Below are 20608 nucleotides of genomic sequence, written 5' to 3'. Positions count from 1 at the left end.
GTCCCCATCTCTGTCAGGGACAGGGACACCCGCTGGCTGGGGCGGGAGACAGTGCTCTCAGTCCTCATCTCTGTCAGGGACAGGGCCACCCGCTGGCTGGGGCGGGAGACAGTGCTCTCAGTCCTCATCTCTGTCAGGGACAGGGCCACCCGCTGGCTGGGGCGGGAGACAGTGCTCTCATTCAGGAAGGCCACCGATGGCAGGTCCACAGTCACCCTGCCCACATAGATGCCTAGTCTCTAAGATCTTCAAGGCCCGTAAGTGTGGGCACTGCTGTTCTTACACGTGTCTGGGTGGACAAGGGGCTCACCTACAGGGCAACCTTTAGACAGGGAGGCTCGACGCAAATGCCTTGTGCTGTTGTGTCCTTGACAAGACAGACATAGAATTCCAACAAAAAGCTTGGCCTTTGTATCTTAGCCACTTCAGTATGTCACCTCTGCCTTTGGGTGCTTCCTGTCGACTTGTTACTTCTCATGTGGCCCTGGCTTCCCAACATGGGCCATTTCAACTTTGAAAACAGTGACTATAAGCTTGCTTAATTGTCTCCAAAAAACATGAAAACATGGAGGACACAGGGTCAGCCCTGCTCAACAGTTTTGCTCTACTCTAAGTCCCTAACTTCTGCTCCAGTGGGGCCCACCTGGCCCCTGCATGAGACACATACAGTCGATCCCAGGAAGAAAGTGGGTGAAATACAACTTCCACTTCATCAAACTTGACACTGGTCAGGCTCTGCATTCGCCCAGAGAGCCCCCCCTGCCCTCTCTGCCTTCCTCCTCTGTCCTGCGCCTCCTCTGTCCTGTGCCTCCTCTGTCCTGTGCCTCCTCTGTCCTGCGCCTCCTCTGTCCTGCGCCTCCTCTGTCCTGTGCCTCCTCTGTCCTGCGCCTCCTGTTCTCAGCACAGCCAGCACCATTCACACTGCACGCTCCCCTGCCCTCTCTGCCTTCCTCCTCTGTCCTGAGCCTCCTGTTCTCAGCACAGCCAGCACCATTCACACTGCACGCTCCCCTGCCCTCTCTGCCTTCCTCCTCTGTCCTGCGCCTCCTGTTCTCAGCACAGCCAGCACCATTCACACTGCACGCTCCCCTGCGCTCTCTGCCTTCCTCCTCTGTCCTGCGCCTCCTGTTCTCAGCACAGCCAGCACCATTCACACTGCACGCTCCCCTGCCCTCTCTGCCTTCCTCCTCTGTCCTGCGCCTCCTGTTCTCAGCACAGCCAGCACCATTCACACTGCACGCTCCCCTGCCCTCTCTGCCTTCCTCCTCTGTCCTGCGCCTCCTCTGTCCTGTGCCTCCTCTGTCCTGTGCCTCCTCTGTCCTGTGCCTCCTCTGTCCTGCGCCTCCTCTGTCCTGCGCCTCCTGTTCTCAGCACAGCCAGCACCATTCACACTGCACGCTCCCCTGCGCTCTCTGCCTTCCTCCTCTGTCCTGCGCCTCCTGTTCTCAGCACAGCCAACACCATTCACACTGCACGGCTCCCATGCCTGGACACCTGCTCCTCTCACAGTGTGTTTCCTCTGCCTCTTGGGGCCCTCTCTATTTTTTTCCTTTTGCTCATCTCAGCCTTGGTTAAATAAAATTCTCTGGTGTGTTCTTTACTTTCCATAGCTCTGACCACTGGCTGCAGTTCCCATGCTCTCCCACCTGAATGATGCTCCACTCTCTCACTGGCTCCTTCCTCAGGCTCGCCCACCTCCAATCTAACCTGCACATACAGAAATGTGCTGCTTCCCTGCTTAACCTCCACTACGTATCACGGCATCCTCCCACCCGCGAGCCCGCCCCAGGCTCACCCCACCAGCTGCCATGCCCACAGTGACCCCTCTGCTCTGCCCAGGCCCCAGTGCCCGTTCCTCCTCTATGCCCTTCCCAGCCTGGTCCCCAGCTCCATGTCCACTGTTTTATTTGCTAATGCTTGAAAAAAAAAAGGAGATGACATTCTACATTTTGGAGTAACTTTGGATTTAGGGAAATGTTCTATAGATAGCCCAGAGTGCTCTTGTCCCTCCTTTACCTGGCTCCTGGTGTGCCAGCATCGTACTGACCACGCCATTGCCATGGTGTGTCTGCAAGAACTAAGAAACCAGCCCTGGCGTTTGCTGTTTGTTAGCTTTGTTTTAAACAACAAATAAAGTCTGAAACCGAGCAGGGAACTGCGTCACAACCACCTCTGTGAAGAGTGGCTGGCCGGAGCGACACCCTCTGCACCTCCCACAGCAGTGCTGGGACAATGGCGCAGTGTCCAGGACACCTGGGCTGGCCCTCAGTGGCCTTGAGGGAACCCAGGATCGCAACCGCTGCCCAACAGGCTGACACCCACAGCCTTGCCCCAGGAGAGACCATGACTCCATGAAACGATCCCAGAAGGGGCTGTGAAGTGAGTTCAAGGGAAAGAAAGAAGACACAGCATCTATCATACCAGCCTTGCCTCAGAAGCTCAGCGGCCAAGAAGAGAACATTTTCTGCTTAAAAAAATAAAAAAATAAATCAAGATAGGTAAAAGGAGTGAGGGCTCACATACTGTATGTCCCACCCCGAGGCACAATTTGTCAGCATGGGAAAGCTGTCAACCGCTGACGTGATAAGGAATAACATCATATGAATAATGTTTCCTCCAAAACCAACTCCTTTAATTACAAGCCTCTTCTTTCCAGAGGAGACTGAAGATGCAGAAACACCAATTTCATGCACGTGCACCTCAGTAATGTCTCCATGCTGCTTTTTCCAGATGGCGAGCTCCTCACTGGAGGGACTAATGATGTGGCATATTTAGGGAAAAACCAATAACGGAGTCTTTAACCTTCAACAACAAAAAGCGTGTTGTACAAAATGTTCCTTGGGATGCATTAGGAAATATCAATTACATTGCTCACTGAGGTGTAATCAGCTGTAATAATCAAAATTAATATTTAAAAATAATTAAACAGACCCCAGGGCAAATAGTTGATGCTCTTATCCTATGACATCACAGGATATATATAATATATATATGTACCTGAGAAGTTGTTGCTTCTGTTAGCAACAAAGGCATCTTGTGAGGCTGCATGACAAATGCGAGGTCTGAGGCTGGAAAGTTCCACCCCAGCCAAAACACGGGGTGTACTGTGTGGGTTCCTGCACATTCTTTAAGAATGTTCTAGGGAACAGGCATCGTGCCTGGCTCAGGTACCCGAAGAGGACTGTGCTAAGTGAAGATGCAGTTAATTTTTAAAAATGAAAACATAAGCCATTTTGTTTCAAGAATAATTTGGCTTTTAAAAAACCCACAGGCTATCAGCTTTAGAAAGGATAAACAAATCAGGTTTAAGAATAAATAAATTGGGCCTCAAATAGGAAGGAAGAAGCCAGGGGAGGGGAGTGGGCATGCCCGTGTGTGTGTGTACACGTGTTTGGCAAGTTTATTGCACTAGGTGCATGCGGTTACAAGAGTTGGGCCATGTTTATCACTCCAAGCTTCTGAGTGCTCAGATCAAGGAGGAAAATGTAACGGTGACAAACAAGCTGTTCGCAAGCTACTGAAGGAAAATGTAGACTTTCTGGGAAGAGCAGCTGAACCCTCTAGGATGCCGCCCTCTCTCCACTTTCGTCCAGCTACCCAGAATTGCTGCCCTAGTACACCCCAGCACACACCCACCGTAGCACCTTTGCCTGGCAGTCCTCTGGCCTGACAACAGAGCGACAAGGTTCATGGCCTTCCTTCACTCTGTGCTCTCACGCCTCCTGCCAGAGGGCATCTGACCACCTCCATCGAAACAGGCTGGTGCCTCTCTTGCCACCATTTCCCGCTTCCCTGCTCTATTTTTTTTTTTTTTTCATTTCAATGAGCACCCCTGATATCTATGAATCTATTTATCTCTTTATTGTTGATCTTCACCCCCTAGAAAGTAGCCTTCAATTAAAGCAGAGAATATGTTTGTTTCTCTCTTCCGTAATGTCGATGCTTAGAGCAGGGTACAGAGTCAGCACTTAACAGTATTTGCCAAGTAAAAAACTGAATGAATAAAGAAATGAATAAAGGAAGGAAGGAAGGAAGGAGGAAGGGAGGAAGGAAGGAAGGAAGGAAGGAAGGAAGGAAGGAAGGAAGGAAGGAAGGAAGGAAGGAAGGAAGGAAGGAAGGAAGGAAGGAGACTTCAGTTGATGTAGAAACATCTTCAACAGCCTGCTGTCACAGAAGGACGAGCCAATTTCAAATATCCCTTCTCCCAGATCTCTGAGTGAGTCCAGAGCGGACTGGGAAAAGCCATCTGCAACCCTCGTGGCGCCAAACACTGCAGCCCTATTCCAGCTTCTTTTCCTGGTGGCAGAGCCCTTGACTTTGTTTTTATATTCAGTTTCCACAACTATAGAGTGAGGCTAACAAGAGCTGGGTGATACAGCTGGTACAAAATATAAGTTATTCACTCACTCAGTCAGCCAAGGAGCCTTTCCACAAACTCACTGTGCAATGTCTTCCATAAGCCAAAGTGCTTGGGACACAGCCACCCTGGTTCTGGACGCCAGGAGGCTGATCAGCCCAGTCAGGCTCATTTTCTGTCTTCCCTTCTGTGTTTAGGCTTTTTCTCCCTATGTCCTCTAGCTTCTTGTTTTGGAGGCTGAGAACAAATAAATTCTTCTAACCTTGGCTGCCTGGGCAGTTGCAGGTAGCTCTTCTCTCTTCTCCCCAGTATCTGATAATAGTGCCTCTCTCCATTGGTCATTGTCCACAGTAGAAACATGGGGACAGCAGGGCCCAGATTCTGAGCAGGTGGGATTTGGAGTCAAGCTCACTTTCCAAAGTTAAATGGTCAGAGAGACCTCAAATCATGTGATATGTCTATCAACCATCTACTCTACCTCCCTGGGGAGCCCCTTCCCATGGTTTCCAGCAGTTGCTTGTCCCATGGTGGAAGTGAAGAGATAAAGATTCAGGGAAGTTGAATAAGTTGCCCAAGGTGTCCTGCCCTTACAGCTATATCCTTTTGTTGGTCACAGTCTGCCTCTGAAGGTAAGTTGGTGACCTTAGAATATATGACAGATTGCATTTTCCAAAAAGAGCCCACATGCTCTCGGGAGCCTTGCCACTTCCTCACTGGGTGGGAGAATATATAAATATATTTCTCTGCCCTTGAACGTGGGCAGAACTTTGTGTCTATCACAACCAGAGAAATACAACAGAGGTGATACATAGCTTCCAAAGTGAGATCACAGAAGGCAATGTGGCTTCTGCCTGGTTCTTGTCCTCTCTCTCTCTCTGTCCTTCCCCTTCCCCTTCCTCTTCCCTAGGGAAACTAGTTCTTGAAGCCACCAGGCTGTAAGGAAGCCCAGGATACATGGACAAGCTGTGTGCAGGTGTTCCGACCAACAGTCTCAGCTAAGGTCTCAGAATAAAGTCAGCAGCAACCACCAGATGTGTGAGTAAAAAAGCCTTCCAATAATAATCCTAGAAAAGACCCAGACATTTTGGAGTAGAGAAGTAGCCCCCAACCACCAAAATCTGCTATGCTCCAAATTCCTTACCACAGTATTCATGATCATAAAAACACCATCATTGGTGTCATTGAGTTTTAGGATCGTTGGTTATTCAGCTTTAGAGAAATGAATCAGAAAACCACAGTATCTCAGCCCCACATAGTCAAGAGGATCTAAGACGATATCTCCCAATGACAGCACCAACGTCTTTGTCCCCCTTTGCCGTGCCCACACACCCAGCTCTTACTAAGCCGTGGGATAGGGTTCTCTGAGCACACCGACTCAAATGGAGTCAAGGAGTGGTTTGGTTTTAATGCTGTAAGAAACATCTGCTCTTGGCACTCGAAGGGAGCCTGTATTCACTTCGTGTTAAAACCAGCCTAAGACCTGTCTAGATATAGCCTCACCTGGGGAGCCACACACAAACCATTATAAGCTCAGAAGAACATGGCATTAGATTTATCCAGTGACAAGAGAGAGAGAGAGAGAGAGAGAGAGAGAGAGAGAGAGAGAGAGAGGAGACATGACTCATGGGGTTTGAAGAAAATGCCTGATGCTTCTCTAAGGAAAAGGGGTCTGGGCTCACCTCTGTCTTGCACTCAGGGTCCTTGGTCTGCCGCCCAGGGATCAGCCTCATGGCTGAGGACAAGCTTCCACTCCACGAAGTGACTTTGTTGTGGTGCCCAACATTCAAGCGACTGGACAGAGATTTCTTCTCAGATGCTGGGGACAGGGAAGCAAAGACTCTCAGAGGAGAAATTGAGAGAGCACACACTGTTTCTAAAGCTGACTTGGCTTTCAGATAGCCAGCCAGGGACAGCCAGCCCAGTGTGCCTGCTTCCAGCAGGGTAACAGCCTAGCCTACAAGCACACATTGCCATCTTCTGACCGAGAAATGTACTATGGGTTTCCAGGGCACCGACCTGGCTTAGACTCCTAGCTCTGCAGCTCACTGTTGGGCAAGTTAGCTAAAGTTCCTAAGCCTCAGTGTTCTCATCTGTAAAATGGGATAATAGTACCTAACCTCACTGTGGTGTCATGGAGAGTAAATAAGATTATGTGTTTAAAGCACAGGTCCTGAAACAAAAAGTTTTCAAACTATGGTTGTTGGCCATAAGAGAGCCACTTGTAAGCTGTAAGGTCCATCTCAGCACTTTATTCCACTATATGTACATGGGTTTACATGTTCTATGTTTTTGAACTTTTCCCTGAAATGGAATCTGATATTTTGGCTCCAAATTGTATGTGTATGTAGATACACATTTGACAGGGCTAAGTTTGGAAGTGAATAAAATAGAAGGTGTTATCCCACTGAGTAGTTTGCAACCATCTGCATGGAAATAACTAACTCTTAAATGACTGAAAATTTTTGGGGTGCTGAAAGACTTACACTGGGTATGTGAACCATAATTTGACAGCAATGGCCCCTTTAAAAACAAATGTAAAACATCATCCTCACAGCTGCATTGATTAGTAAGTGGTTAAAAATGCTGAGCCACTGATAGAACGCAAGGGACATTAACATCTTTGAGATGTAGACATTCACTTGGAACATGAGGCTCCAGGCTTCAAAGCTGGTAGATGACTGTCAGGGCAGGACCCGGAAACTCGAGTCCCAGGACCCAGGATGGAGCTCTGATGTGGTGGCCCTACAAGCGAAGAGATTTCTAGACTCTGCCTGCTTGGTCAGCAACTCTGGCCTTCCTTTTGCCTAAGAGGTAAACAGCACTTATTCTCTGTGAGCAAAGGCTCATAAGGTTTCAGTGATGAAAATCCCTCTCCAAAGGAATGAGATAGAAGGCCTGGGTGGGAAAGATGTCGGGCCCTGAGGGGAACCTTGAGAAAGCCTTGCTCTATGAGACCCAGAAGTCCCGTCCCCTGGAACCAAGTGGACAGAGACCTAGGTAATGCTGCCAGGCCTTGAGCATCATCTCCTCCCAGAGAGGGGTGACATCTTCTATCTTCACGTCCTTCTCTTCGGGTTTGACAGAGAGGTCGATCTTGAAGGTGTCCTCCAGCTCCTGCCGCCGCTGTGCCGTGAGCTGCTGCCAGAGGGTCTGTACGGCCTTCTGGATGCTGTGCTGCACTAGAGAAAGAGCACAGAGCATCACCAGGATGGCCTCGGTGCTAGGGCCAGGAGATGGCCCATTGAGACTGCTTTTATTCACATCCTTTTTGAGCATCATCCTTTCTTTGCAATGCTACCCACATCTATGTGAGCTGGTCCTTCCCCTTGTTTCTATCTTCCCACAATCAAGTGCTTCCTGTCCAGAGCTGGGATTCACAACTGATGGGTTCAGAGAACTTCTTTCTCTACCTCCCAATTCTGTTAGATACCAAATAGAAAGATACCTGTGAGGGCTCTAGGTAACCAAATAGCTTTCCCCCCAAAGCTCATTCCAACCCATCTTTCATATGAGCCCCGCAGAGGCAAGGACACCAAAACTAATATTGTGCCCATGGGACCAGGGCCTAGCCAATCCCCTTTCCTATATCGTGCCCATGGGACCAGGGCCTAGCCAATCCCCTTTCCTATATCGTGCCCATGGGACCAGGGCCTAGCCAATCCCCTTTCCTATATCGTGCCCATGGGACCAGGGCCTAGCCAATCCTCCTTCCTAGCACTGGCTCGAGCTTCCCACCAGCCAGCCGTCTCACCCTGTGTTTGCTCAGATATGAACAAATCTACCAAGCCGTCTTTCCTGCTTTGCCCCACAACTATGATCCCATGGTCACTGTCTGAATTTCCTCTGGTCTTGGACCCTTGGGTTACCCCTCTAGTACCAACCAGCCTCTACATTCTGTTTTTCCACCCTAGGGGGATAGACATTGCTGAGTCCACTCTACCAGCCAACTCCCCAAATACTAACGTTCATGTTGTAATGAATACTGTCTGAGTAAAATTTAAATTTACATGATTTTTGAGCACCGGCTTTGGGTATCAAGCTGAACCAAAAACATGCTCTTGTGCCTACCATCTAGTATCACAAAACATCACAGCATAAGTGAGAGCAAGACAGAGTGTTGGAAGAAGTTCTGCTAAAGCCTCCTGACCAACAGGGTGCAATCTCTCAAACACATGGATTCGAATGCTTTTTTTTTCTTCTTTAACAAATTGCTAATCTCTCTAACTTAATTTGATATTAGAAAATCCAAGAATAAACTTGATTAAGCCAAATATTTCCAAAAGAAATGAGTTTATTTACTCCATTCCCATTTTCTAGGAAAGAAAGCCATAAATAATGGCTTAAGCTGAGATGGCATGCCAGTTTCTATATCTAGTGGTCCAAAGGAAAATTTAAAAGACCAAATGAGATGTGAAATCAACTCAACAGTGAGGTCTTCAGGGATTTTGGTAAGAGCATCAAGTTCTTAGTCTAACCAAGTCCCATAGAGCTCTTTCTCCATCCATCCATCCATCCATCCATCCATTCCATTTCATTTTTATCCAATTTTATCTTCTATCAGGTTATCTTACTACACTGATATGGCATTCTAGGATTTTCCAGGGCTTCTTCTGGCCTTTGAATCTCTCCTTAGTAGTATTTGTTTCCTCTTCATCTTGGGAAAGATAAACTTAAGTATGCAACCCTAGCAGTTAACCCAATCCATGTACTCCCCGTAAACTAAACAACAAATAAAACTTACCTTCGCTCAAACTTGGGAGGTCATCCACTCTTTTCTCACTCACTTCTTCATTTGGAGAAAGAAACACTTGATGATAAGGAGTCATTCTAGGCTTGGTTTCTAATCCAAACCCTTCTGGATAACTAGTAGAGAAGAGATTATTTTTCACTTTCAAATCCAGTTTCTTTGGGATTAAGCCATTGGTTTTTATTAAAAATAATAATCCTCCAAACTCAGTGCACATCAATATGGAAAAACTTTCTAATCAATTTCAAGCAAACAGCTTATGACAACTTTCACAATAGACATTATACCATAGCATTCTGGAAAAGAGGAAAAACGCCTTCGTTTTGTTCCTATCTTATTAAATCCAGTCTATGCTCTAAGCAGACCCCCTGAACCCTTTCTTGGCTTCCCTGTCATTCAATCGGTCATCTCTTTTTGCTGACTCCCAAAGCATTGAGCTCTACCTTTCTTTGACACTGATCTGTTCCTGCTGATATGGGGCCAGGGCTGGCTTCCTGGGCATGTGACCTGTACAGGGATCCATACTTAGAAAGGCATGCTGTTACCATCTTGAAATTCATAGTGACTTTTGAACAAGGAACCCGCATTTGCACTCTTCCTGGGCCGCACACATCCCGTAGTGGGTTCCATGTGAGCGCAGCGGTTCACATGTAAGGTGCCCCACAAACTAGTGCTCCAGGGCCCGAGTCATGTTCGGATCTATGTGCCCCTCCTCTGGACCCCTCAGCCAACCAAGCAGACTATACACTCAGTACATGTTTGTGGATTGAACCAAAAATGGCAAACAAGAAAATTTTAAAGAAATACAGCATATGAGACTGTTCATTTTTGAAATTTTTAGGATGAAGTCCCTTTGGATTTTGGAGTCTATTTTGTGAAACAAGGAGGGATCTGATGAGGATGAAACTTCAAGCACACAAAGTAATTGTCATTTGTTCTTTTTACCTATGCTTTGGTGTGGACAAAATGTAATTTTTGAAATTCGGAAAAGAAAGACCTTCCCAATTTAATCTACACACTGAAAATGGATTCTTTTATTTCAAACAAATAAAAAGGTATGTGTCTCCTCTGGGCTGAGGGTCTAGGAATGTTTTCCAGTGCTTCCCAGAGAGCAACACTAGAGTTATGTGATGTTCAATAGTCAACTCAACAGGATTTAAGGGGTTTTCTCCCAGAAATTAGATACAATTTGTACCAGGATACACACAGTCAGAAAACAGGACAAGAGCAAAGTATAAGCTCCCATAGTCCTCTCTGCCTCTGCGCCCAGCATGGCTCTATCCACAAGCTGATATTTGTGGGCAGTGTGACCCCACAACACTGGTGATCCATACTGTCCCTCACACAGAGAGAAAGCACACTTTCACAGAGGGATTTAACATATTTTCAAACTTAAGACTTGAAGAAAATGAATTAAATGAGATAAATTATTTTTGTTATTAGTATTTCTTACACAAGTGTACTTATGTATAGTATTTTATATCATAAATTGTCTATACATTTTTTCCATAAACAAAATTATTCCTGGATTGCATAATACAATTTATCTTATATGTTCTTCCATTTTATGGTGATATTAATCCAATAATAACATTTCTGAAATCTGCCTGCATCATACATGTTGGAGTTTTCTGCCTCAAAAAATTAAATCATTGAAGAAACTTACAAGCTGAAAATTGTGGAAATGAGGTAAATTATTATCTTATGATGATTCTAGATGCTCAGTCATGTGAAGAAGTGTCAGGAAGACCTACCACATTGTCAAGACTTGTACACAATGGTGGAATTCAGCAGGTTTGCCCCAGTTTGGCAGAACCAATAATTAATTTTTTGTTGAGTTTGGTGAACCAGTTGTTAAAATGACACTTGTAATCAGGGTTCTCTCTCAGGTTGGTGCCTGGGCAGTTGCCCAATGTGGAAATCACAAATTTACATTCCTTACTTTTTTATAATGTTCATCTGGGCAACAGTGTATTCTAAGAACCCGTAGTAACGTTCATTCCGTCCACAGATGAAAACATTTGACAGGACTATGCTTGTAATATTTATTTATTCATTTCATAAAACGCATTATACCTTTGATGAAATATTACATTTTAATTCCTTCATGTTTGTTACTTCAGTAAACAATCATATAACGTAAAGAGAAAAAGTGCCAAACAACCAGGGGCTGAAAATTTGCAGGTTTTTTAAAAATTTTTTTATTTATTTACTTTTTTAGATTTTATTTATTCATTTTTATTAGAGAGAGAGGGGAGAGAGAGGGAGGGAGAGATTGAGAGAGAACAGGGGGAGGAGCAGGAAGCATCAACTCCCATATGTGCCTTGACCAGGCAAGCCCAGGGTTTTGAACCGGCAACCTCAGCATTTCCAGGTCGACGCTTTATCCACTGCGCCACCACAGGTCAGGCCTGCATTGTTTTTTTTTTCAGGTATTATTTAATATTTTTTATTACTCTTTCTTATAACATAATCTAGTTTTGTGTACCCCTTTTACTGTTCTTATTTAAATATTAAATGCATGAAATAAACTACCTTTCAGTATATCTTTTTTTTTACTGAAAATGGTCATTAAGGCAGAGAACCAGTTGTTATATTATTTGAATCCCACTGCTGCTTGTACATAATTTAACCAGATAAACAAAAGGTTTTATTGTTATGGTGACCTCAATCAAGTGTCCCTCTGAGGGCCTCTTTTCTGCACTGACCACCAGTCAGCAGGAAGACAGACAGGCGGGCATCTCCTACCTGCATGCACTGAGCAGGGACAGACAGTGCATGAGACACAGCAGGAAGCTGGCGTTGGAGTTGTAGGTGGCAAAGACAATGTCCCAGTGCTCCTGGAGGAAAGCCAGGGTGCTGAGGAGGCTGAGGCATTCAGACCGGGACTGCTGGGGCTTGGAGAGGCAATGAAGGATGACTTTGTTTAAACTGCTGTACAGCGCACTGACAGCGGTGTCCCTTTGTGAAGAGGCGCTCTCAAGGACCTGTGTACGTGACAAACACACACACACACAAGCACAGTTGTGCACGTTACGATTTTAGATACTCACTCAGTTCACCAGGAAAATCTCAGTGTTTTCTGTATTTCAAAAAGTGCTGTAATCTAAAATTCAACTAAGGACAATTACCTCTACCTTTGAGCTTCTATTTTAAGTGAGTGATCAGTAAAGGCAATTCAAATGGTTGGATTGACCAAAAACTGGTATAAAAAATTTTTAAAGTTTACCACAGCCATATTACGGAAGATAGATGGTGGACCAGAGATTTCTGAAATATAGGTAAAATGGTTGACCTTCAGTGTATAAGAAAATACTATTAATAGTGTCTAATGAAAAAAATAGGTTACTAACTGTAAATATTAGTTATCATGTACAGAGTGCTTATAATATTCCAGGTATCACGCTAAGCATTTTTGCATGGAATTACATATATTGCCTTATTTAAGCATCCTAATAACATGATGAAGTAGGCACTAAAGTTATCCCACTTCTGAGATAAGAAGGCCAAGGGTCAAAGTGGTTAACTCATCAGTAAAGTTCTAACCAACACCAGACACTTGAGCCATGCCTTAACCACCATATCATCTAAAGGAGACCAAGTCCAATAATTTTTTCTTAAGTGAGAGGAGAGGAGATAGAAAGACAGACTTCCATGTGTGCCCGACTGAACCCTCCCACACATGCACAATGAAGAATCTGTGCACAGGTATGCGCACACGTATACCTGAGGGTGTACTGACAGACATGTGTTTGCATGCATGGGTGTGTTTGCAGGTCGAGCTGAAGGGAGAGAGAGTACAGGTAAGAATAATAGGGTTAGGTGAAATGGACTTTGGCCTCGATTTCAGGAAGACCCAAACATGGCAAATGAAGGTGAGCACTAAAGAAGAAAATAAAATAGGTCTTCTGGAAATAAAGACCTTTTTGGCTCTTTGTTTGTTGATGAAGAGTAGCAACAATTAAGATCAAACCAGCCTGACCAGGCGATGGCGCAGCAGATAGAGCATCGAACTGGGATGTGGAGGACCCAGATTTGAGACCTCAAGGTCGCCAGCTTGAGTGCGGGCTCATCTGGTTTGAACAAGGCTCACCAGCTTGAGCCCAAGGTCACTGGCTTGAGCAAGGGGTCACTCAGTCAGCTGTAGCCCACTGGTCAAGGCACATATGAGAAATCAATCAATGAACAACTAAGGTGCCGCAACAAAGAATTGATGCTTCTCATCTCTCTCCCTTCCAGTCTGTCTATCCCTCTCTCTGATTCTCTCTGTCTCTGCCACAAAAAAAAAAAAAAAAAAAAAAAAAGATTAAACCAGCCTGACCAGGCAGTCAGTGGAGCAGTGGATAGAGCACTGAACTGGGATACGGAGGATCCAGGTTTGAAACTCAGAGGTCACCAGCTTGAGCAATGGTTCATCTGGCTTGAGCTCAGGTTTACCAGCTTGAGCATGGGGTCACTGGCTTAAGTGTGGATCATAGACATGACCCCATGGTTGCTGGCTTGAGCAAAGGTTCACTCGCTCTGCTGTAGCCCCCCAGTCGAGGCACTTATGAGATACCAGTCAATGAACAATTAAGGAGCCACAACAAAGAATTGATGTTTCTCATCTCTCTCCTTTCCTGTCTGTCTGTCCCTATCTGTCCCTCTCTCTGTCTCTCTCTCTGTCTCTGTCACAAAAACAAACAAACAAACAACAACAAAAACCCTTAAAAAGATTAAACCAACAATCACAGTAAAAAATGCAAAGGAAGTGTGTAGTGTCTACATGGGACCGAGCTCAGGTGCCAGTACATGGCTACCATGACTCCTGACCACACTGAGAGGGCTCTCAGGTGGCCTGAGGTGAGAGCCCTTATGGCACTCAGTGTCCAACAGGCATTTCTGGGGCCATAATGTTCCTCTTCCTTCCTCCCGCCCACCCATCTCAGTTCCTATTTCCAGGAGGGACAGCAGGTCAATCTGGACCAACTGCACAACCAGCAGCATGTCATATAGACACTTGGTCAGTCAGTGGGAGTTTCCACACCACCATGGCCAGCCCGGGATTCTCACCACCATGATGTGTTCTGTGATGAAAAGAAGGATGTGTCTGGGGTCTGCTGAAAACATCCCACTGTATAGCTTCTCTACCAGCTTCTGGATGAAGTGGGAGATGTTCATGAGTGAAGGCGCAACAGCAGCCTCTGTGTTGGGCTGAGGCTCTTGATTGCCTAAAGTAGAGTGAGGAGACAGACTGAGTGTGAGAAATCATCAGACTGAATGGCTTTCTCTCCACACAGTCTCTAATCCTTCCGGGTAACCAACTGCATCTCACTGACCTCTTTATACCCCATTTGTAGCCCTCTGTACAGGCTGTTGTTCTGAAGATGAGGTCTTATACACAGATGCCCAATGATGATCTATTTATTCAAAATAAATTGGCCTCAAACAGTCTAGTCTGTGATATAAACCAAGTAGAGAGGAAGCTAGTGTAGGCACTGTTTCTCCCAGTGGCCTTTTAGAATGAGGGTGGAAAGAAATTTAGGTATAAGGTAAACAAGAAGACTGTCATGGTGACCCGAGGCTCTGGTGCTAGGTCAGGCAAGGATAAAGCCGTACTATGGGTTATCTGTCCATGCTCACTGACACAACAGGCATTGTTCTCAGACATGGACCCGTGATCCCAGCTAACCTTAATAATACCAGCCCTCTGAGTTAGCCACAATTGCTGTCCTTACTTACAGCCTCAGGCACCTGTCCAGAGTCGCACTACCCTCCAGGGACAGAGTCAGGATCAGAACTGGGACTCCCGTGCTCACACTTCCTACTGCTCTACCTACAACACTGCAGGCACTCCACAAGAGAGACTAACAGTCATCCCACTGCTCTACCTACAACACTGCAGGCACTCCACAAGAGAGACCAACAGTCATCCCACTGCTCTACCTACAACACTGCAGGCACTCCACAAGAGAGACCAACAGCCATCCCACTGCTCTACCTACAACACTGCAGGCACTCCACAAGAGAGACCAACAGCCATCCCACTGCTCTACCTACAACACTGCAGGCACTCCACAAGAGAGACCAACAGCCATCCCACTGCTCTACCTACAACACTGCAGGCACTCCACAAGAGAGACTAACAGTGATCCCACTGCTCTACCTACAACACTGCAGGCACTCCACAAGAGAGACCAACAGTCATCCCACTGCTCTACCTACAACACTGCAGGCACTCCACAAGAGAGACCAACAGTCATCCCACTGCTCTACCTACAACACTGCAGGTGCTCCACAAGAGAGACCAACAGTCATCCCACTGCTCTACCTACAACACTGCAGGCACTCCACAAGAGAGACCAACAGCCATCCCACTGCTCTACCTACAACACTGCAGGCACTCCACAAGAGAGACCAACAGCCATCCCACTGCTCTACCTACAACACTGCAGGCACTCCACAAGAGAGACCAACAGCCATCCCACTGCTCTACCTACAACACTGCAGGCACTCCACAAGAGAGACCAACAGTCATCCCACTGCTCTACCTACAACACTGCAGGCACTCCACAAGAGAGACCAACAGTCATCCCACTGCTCTACCTACAACACTGCAGGCACTCCACAAGAGAGACCAACAGCCATCCCACTGCTCTACCTACAACACTGCAGGCACTCCACAAGAGAGACCAACAGCCATCCCACTGCTCTACCTACAACACTGCAGGCACTCCACAAGAGAGACCAATAGTCAGGGTTTCTGTGTTGCAGGCAAGGAGGGACTCAGGAGATAAATTGTGTCACTCAGAATTCTGTGGCTCAGAAGCCACAGAAAGGACTTTGTTTAATCTTGTCAGGAAGGTGCGACTGCCCTGGAACTAAGTCTTCTGAATGAACCATCAGTCTGAACTTCTTAGGGGCAATAGGAGCATCTTCATTTAGGTTCATTTGTTTAAGAAGCATTTGTTGTGCCCAAGCATGGCTGCAAAGGGTAAGATGCTGAACTAAAGAAGGCTGAATTTCAGTTGATACCTGGACTTCCCTCAGGGGAAGAGGACAGGTTTCTACTGAAGATAGAGGAGAACTGGTGTTAGCTTAGAGAACAGAAGGGCTTTCTGTCTCCAAGTGACCCAATGATGGCAGAGGTGTCATGGACTAAAGCAAGCTTGCCTTCCCTGGGCCTCAAGGCAGGGCCACTGAGCTTACTACAGATTTGTGGAGAGCCCCTTCCCATGGCTCCTAGAGCATTCTGCAGCAGCACTAAGACCCTGGCTTCCTCTAGAAGACAGGGATCAGTAGCCAGGGAGGAGGCTGGCTTTCCTGCTCGCTGTCAGCCACTTTGTGTCAGAACGGTGAGGAGCAAGTCACCCCCACTCACCTCTGGGCATCGACATGTCACCTCCAATCATCATGTGAAATATTTCCATGGTGGTAAGCAGGACCTCAGACTGGAATTCTCGCTTCTGTTGGCTGGTGGCATTGTCTGGAGAAGCCTGGAATCATACCCGGAACTAAGACAATAGCCACATGGCCATCATATCCATTCAGTGTCTACTGGATCCCCTTACCTGGCCTGTGTCCTGATACCACAGCTGCTGGAAGTGTGGGCTGCCAACAGCTCACAGCTTCCTCTTCTTCAAGGCATTGCCAAGTTGCCTTACCCAGGAGGCAATGCCCACTTCCCGAGGCAAAAAGGCAAGTGGGGGTAGCCCAGAGACAATAGCCACCTGGCAGGTGCCTCGAGGTGGGGCCAACTCTGGGGTGCAGCCAGCACACCAGTGCTCCCCTTGGGGCCAGGCTGGCTGAGACCATTTTCTGTCTAGCTTCTTCCTCATCCTCCCTGCACCCCTTCTCTGCCTCCCCTGAAAGCAAAGCTCCTAATCAATCATGTTTAGACAATCCCTGCATCCTGCTCTGTGTGTAGGAACCTGGCCAAGACCTGCCCTCCTTCATCTACTCACTTGCTGCTCCTGTGCTCCCTGCGGCTCCTTAAGGACCCCTCCCACCACATCACTAGAGTCCCAGGAGATGTTCTTGACCAAGAGCCAGCTCTCGCAGGAGAGCCCTCAGGCCTCCCCGCACACCCCCACGCCCGTGTGGTGCCCGTGCCCTCCACAGTGCAGGCCCAGCAGCCGCGCCCTGGGCACTCACCTCTAGCAGCACCTCCAGGGGCAGCCACTGCTTGGGGCTGGGAGCTGTGAGCAAGAGCTCCCTCAGGAGCAGCTGCAAGAATGCTCGCAGCTGCTTCCGTGTGGGGTGTGACTTGGCAGGAGCCTGCAGACCCTCCACAATGCTGTCGCCTTCCGCCTCGGGCCCAGGTCTACTGGCATTCTGGGCAGACTCAGTCGTGGCCCCCTCGAAGACAAGAGAACCCCAGTGTGAGCGGCCTGTATGGCTGCAAAGTGTTTTCATGTCTACTTGCAAGTGGGGCATGGGTAAGAGTCTGTGTAAGGAAACTGAGGACCCATAGAAGGAGGTGGCATGCCTAGAGTCTGGGGCTCATAAGGGGGCCTGCTCTGGCCCCTGAACCCAAGCTAGGTGGAATGAGGGAAAGAAGCTGGGCACGGAACAAGAGAGGCCTGCAGGGCTCGGGGCGAAGCCCAGCCCGGGTCCTGGACAAGCCGTTTCCTCCTTACAGCCATAGCTCTTGTCTGTCAACTGGAGACATGAGAACAATGGAAGTGGAGCGCACGCCCAGTGCCAGCCCCAAACACAGTCAGGAAAGCTGGCTCCTGCCTTCTGGAGGGGCCTTCCATTTACTGCCTTGCCAATGTTGACAGGCATGACCCCAAGTGAAAAGAGGAGCTAAGACTCCAGCAAGTCCTGGCTTCTGCATCCCTGGAGCACTTTGGCCTTCATATTCTCATGTTTATATTTATAAACATATAGAGAGATAATTGCGGCAGGCACCATGAGCCCAGTGAGGTCCAGAAAATCGCAGAGATGGTGGGAGCCCAAATGACACACCCAAGGACACACAGCCAGGGACCCCTAACCTCCAGCGGTGAAATTTCCCTGGGTAGTCATCTGTTGTCACCTCCCTTTGCTCATTCATAAAATTAATGCTGCCGCTCTTAATTAAGCCATAAAATGAACTTAATGGCCCGAGGTGGGACATTAATTAGCTCTGTGCAGCCATGACTAGAAGGATGCCACAAAAATTCCCAGCAAATCGAAGCCCTCAGCAGCCAGCTTTCTGCAGGAAGAGAGTTTGTCACATTTTCTGTGCAACAAAGGCCTTTTGAAGTCAACTTGGACTTTGGACATGGCGAGGAGGTGTGGGGATACCCGCTGTAGAACTGGAGCCCAGGGCCCCAAGACAGGGCCTGGACTCATCTGAGCTGGACTGGGGAGTGAGGTTGGGCCAGAACCTCCCCCAGGCGGGAACTGTTGAGCTTGGAGAGGAAGAGACTGGGGTCAGAGTGTGTTCTGGTTGCCAATGAGCAGCCAGGTGGAACCCTAATTCAGCAAATGGTGAGCCTGGCCCCCGTATAGGGCTGAGGTGGGGATCTAGGCTGAAATGTCTGGACTCAGGGTTACGGCCACCTCCAGAGGGCCTGCTGGGAGGGATAGGAAGGGTCAGACTGCAGACTGTCCCTCCTCGCACCTGCCTCCGAGCCTGGGGCCCACCCTGCCCTCCCAGGGCCTCTTTCCCTTTGCTCCCACTTTCCTAGAATGTGCCTCTCCTTGATATTAAACCAACAAATCACTTTTCCTCTTGCAAACATTCTAGTCTTTATATTTAGTTTTTTGATGAAAGCAAATTACTCTTAAATTTTATCTGGACATTTGATTTTATTTTGAACTGGTCGTTATAGAAGGGATACAGGCTTTAGGGTGCGAGTGTTTGAGGGTAGAGAAGGGGCTATGGGAAGAGATGGGCAAGAGATCTTGGCTCTGTCACTTGTTAATCACAGTGGTGGGTTTCACTCTCTCAACCATTTGTGATGTGGGTCTGAAGGCCCCTGTGAACCTAGAGGACAGTGGTCAGCTGCACTTCACTGCTGTGACCCTCTCCCCGCTGACACTCCCCCCCCCACCCCGCACAGAGAGCCTGTTAGGGGCTCTGTGAAGCCCCAGGCTCAGGACTGTTGAAGGTGTTCAGCAGATGCAGGCTGTCACCATAAGTACACTTCTAGCAGTAAGAGCACCTTTGTTCATTCATTTAGTCACTTAGCAAATAAATATGCAGCAAACACTGCATGCCTGCACTGTGTTTGGCCTGGCTACTCAAACCCTCTCCTTACTATTCTTTGCCTTTTAGCAAGTTCCTTTAGTGGCAGTTACAGATTTGCAGACAGGTGTCACTAGCTCACCTTTCCTGCCCTGGTGGTCTCAGGTCCTTACACCACCAAGGAGGGGTGATGAGCAGATTTACCTGCTGGTTTCTGCCCTTTCCACCAGTCTCTGCTTGCTCCTCTGAACTCCCTCAGCCCACAGAGGCCCCTTGACCTATTGGAACCACCTCCAAATATCCAACTCACCCACATCTCTTCCTGTAGCCTTCTTGCCCCCCCACACTCACACCATGTCCTCGAGACCCAGCAGGTCCTTTTGCCCTCCCAGCCACCCTCTGACTTCAAGGGGTCCTGAGACATGGCCTGCAAACTGGAGGGGGTCCTCAGAACAAAAAGCAGAGAAGGGCAGTCTTCCCCTCTCCCACCTCAGTCTGGGGCATGGCCACCAGCTTCCTGGGTGGCATCTGTTCTTGCACATTATCAGGGGAGGGTCTTCCATATACAATTCGGCTTCATTGGCCATCAGATTACTGAGATCCCCAACAACCCCAAAACATCACTGAGCTGAGTTGAGAATGACCTCAAGCTACAACTCAGCTGAGGCAGGAAAACTGCCCAAGTTGCTTACTTACTGTTCTATCCAAGTCACCTCAGTGCTTTAATGTGGGGGGCGGGGAGGGGTTCTGCCCTTTGCTCTTTTTTAAAAAAATTTATTTTAACTGAGAGGAGGAGAGATAGAGAGATTCCCACATGTGCCCCAACCAGGTTCCACCTGGCAACCCCCATCTGGTGCCCATGCTCACAACTGAGCTGTTTTTATCACCTAAGGCTGACGTTGGGTCCAACCAAGCTATCCTCAGGACCAAGGGCCAATGCGTGAACCAATTGAGCCATGATTGCGAGAGGAGAGGTGAGAGAGAAGGGGAAGAGAAGCAAATGGTCACTTCTCTTGGGTGCCCTGACCAGAAATCGAACCTGGGAATTCCACATGTCAGGTTGACCCTCTACTACTGAGCCAACTGGTCAGCACCACCCTTTGCTCTTGAAGGCTGACACCCAGGCTTTCACTGGGGCAGAGGAGTGGCATGTCTTACCTTGTAGGTTCCCAGGGGGAAGGTGACAGCAGCCAAGGTCTGGAGGAACTCTGGGGCTCGCCATGCCGGATCCTGGGGGTAGGTTCTGTGCACAAGGCTGAGAAACTGCAGCACACTAGCTGGGAACGTTTGCTCCCAGGCACCATCCCCACTACCTGTGGGGGGCTGAGAGCACAGTTCATGAGAATGG

General features: G+C 47.9%; 1 protein-coding gene across 1 annotated transcript in view; it reads right to left on the bottom strand.

Moving 5' to 3' along the window:
• WDFY4 (WDFY family member 4) overlaps window positions 1-20608 on the bottom strand; it is a 340582-nt gene that overhangs the window by 169472 nt on the left and 150502 nt on the right. Inside the window, 8 exon segments of the mRNA XM_066348526.1 lie at window positions 6037-6173; window positions 7351-7536; window positions 9099-9220; window positions 11853-12091; window positions 14157-14314; window positions 16465-16579; window positions 17238-17441; window positions 20419-20583. Coding sequence (XP_066204623.1) covers window positions 6037-6173; window positions 7351-7536; window positions 9099-9220; window positions 11853-12091; window positions 14157-14314; window positions 16465-16579; window positions 17238-17441; window positions 20419-20583 — 1326 coding nt within the window.

Source organism: Saccopteryx leptura, chromosome 9, assembly GCF_036850995.1.
Source record: "Saccopteryx leptura isolate mSacLep1 chromosome 9, mSacLep1_pri_phased_curated, whole genome shotgun sequence".
NCBI lineage: Eukaryota > Metazoa > Chordata > Mammalia > Chiroptera > Emballonuridae > Saccopteryx > Saccopteryx leptura.
This window is presented reverse-complemented; position numbering and strand designations above follow the sequence as displayed.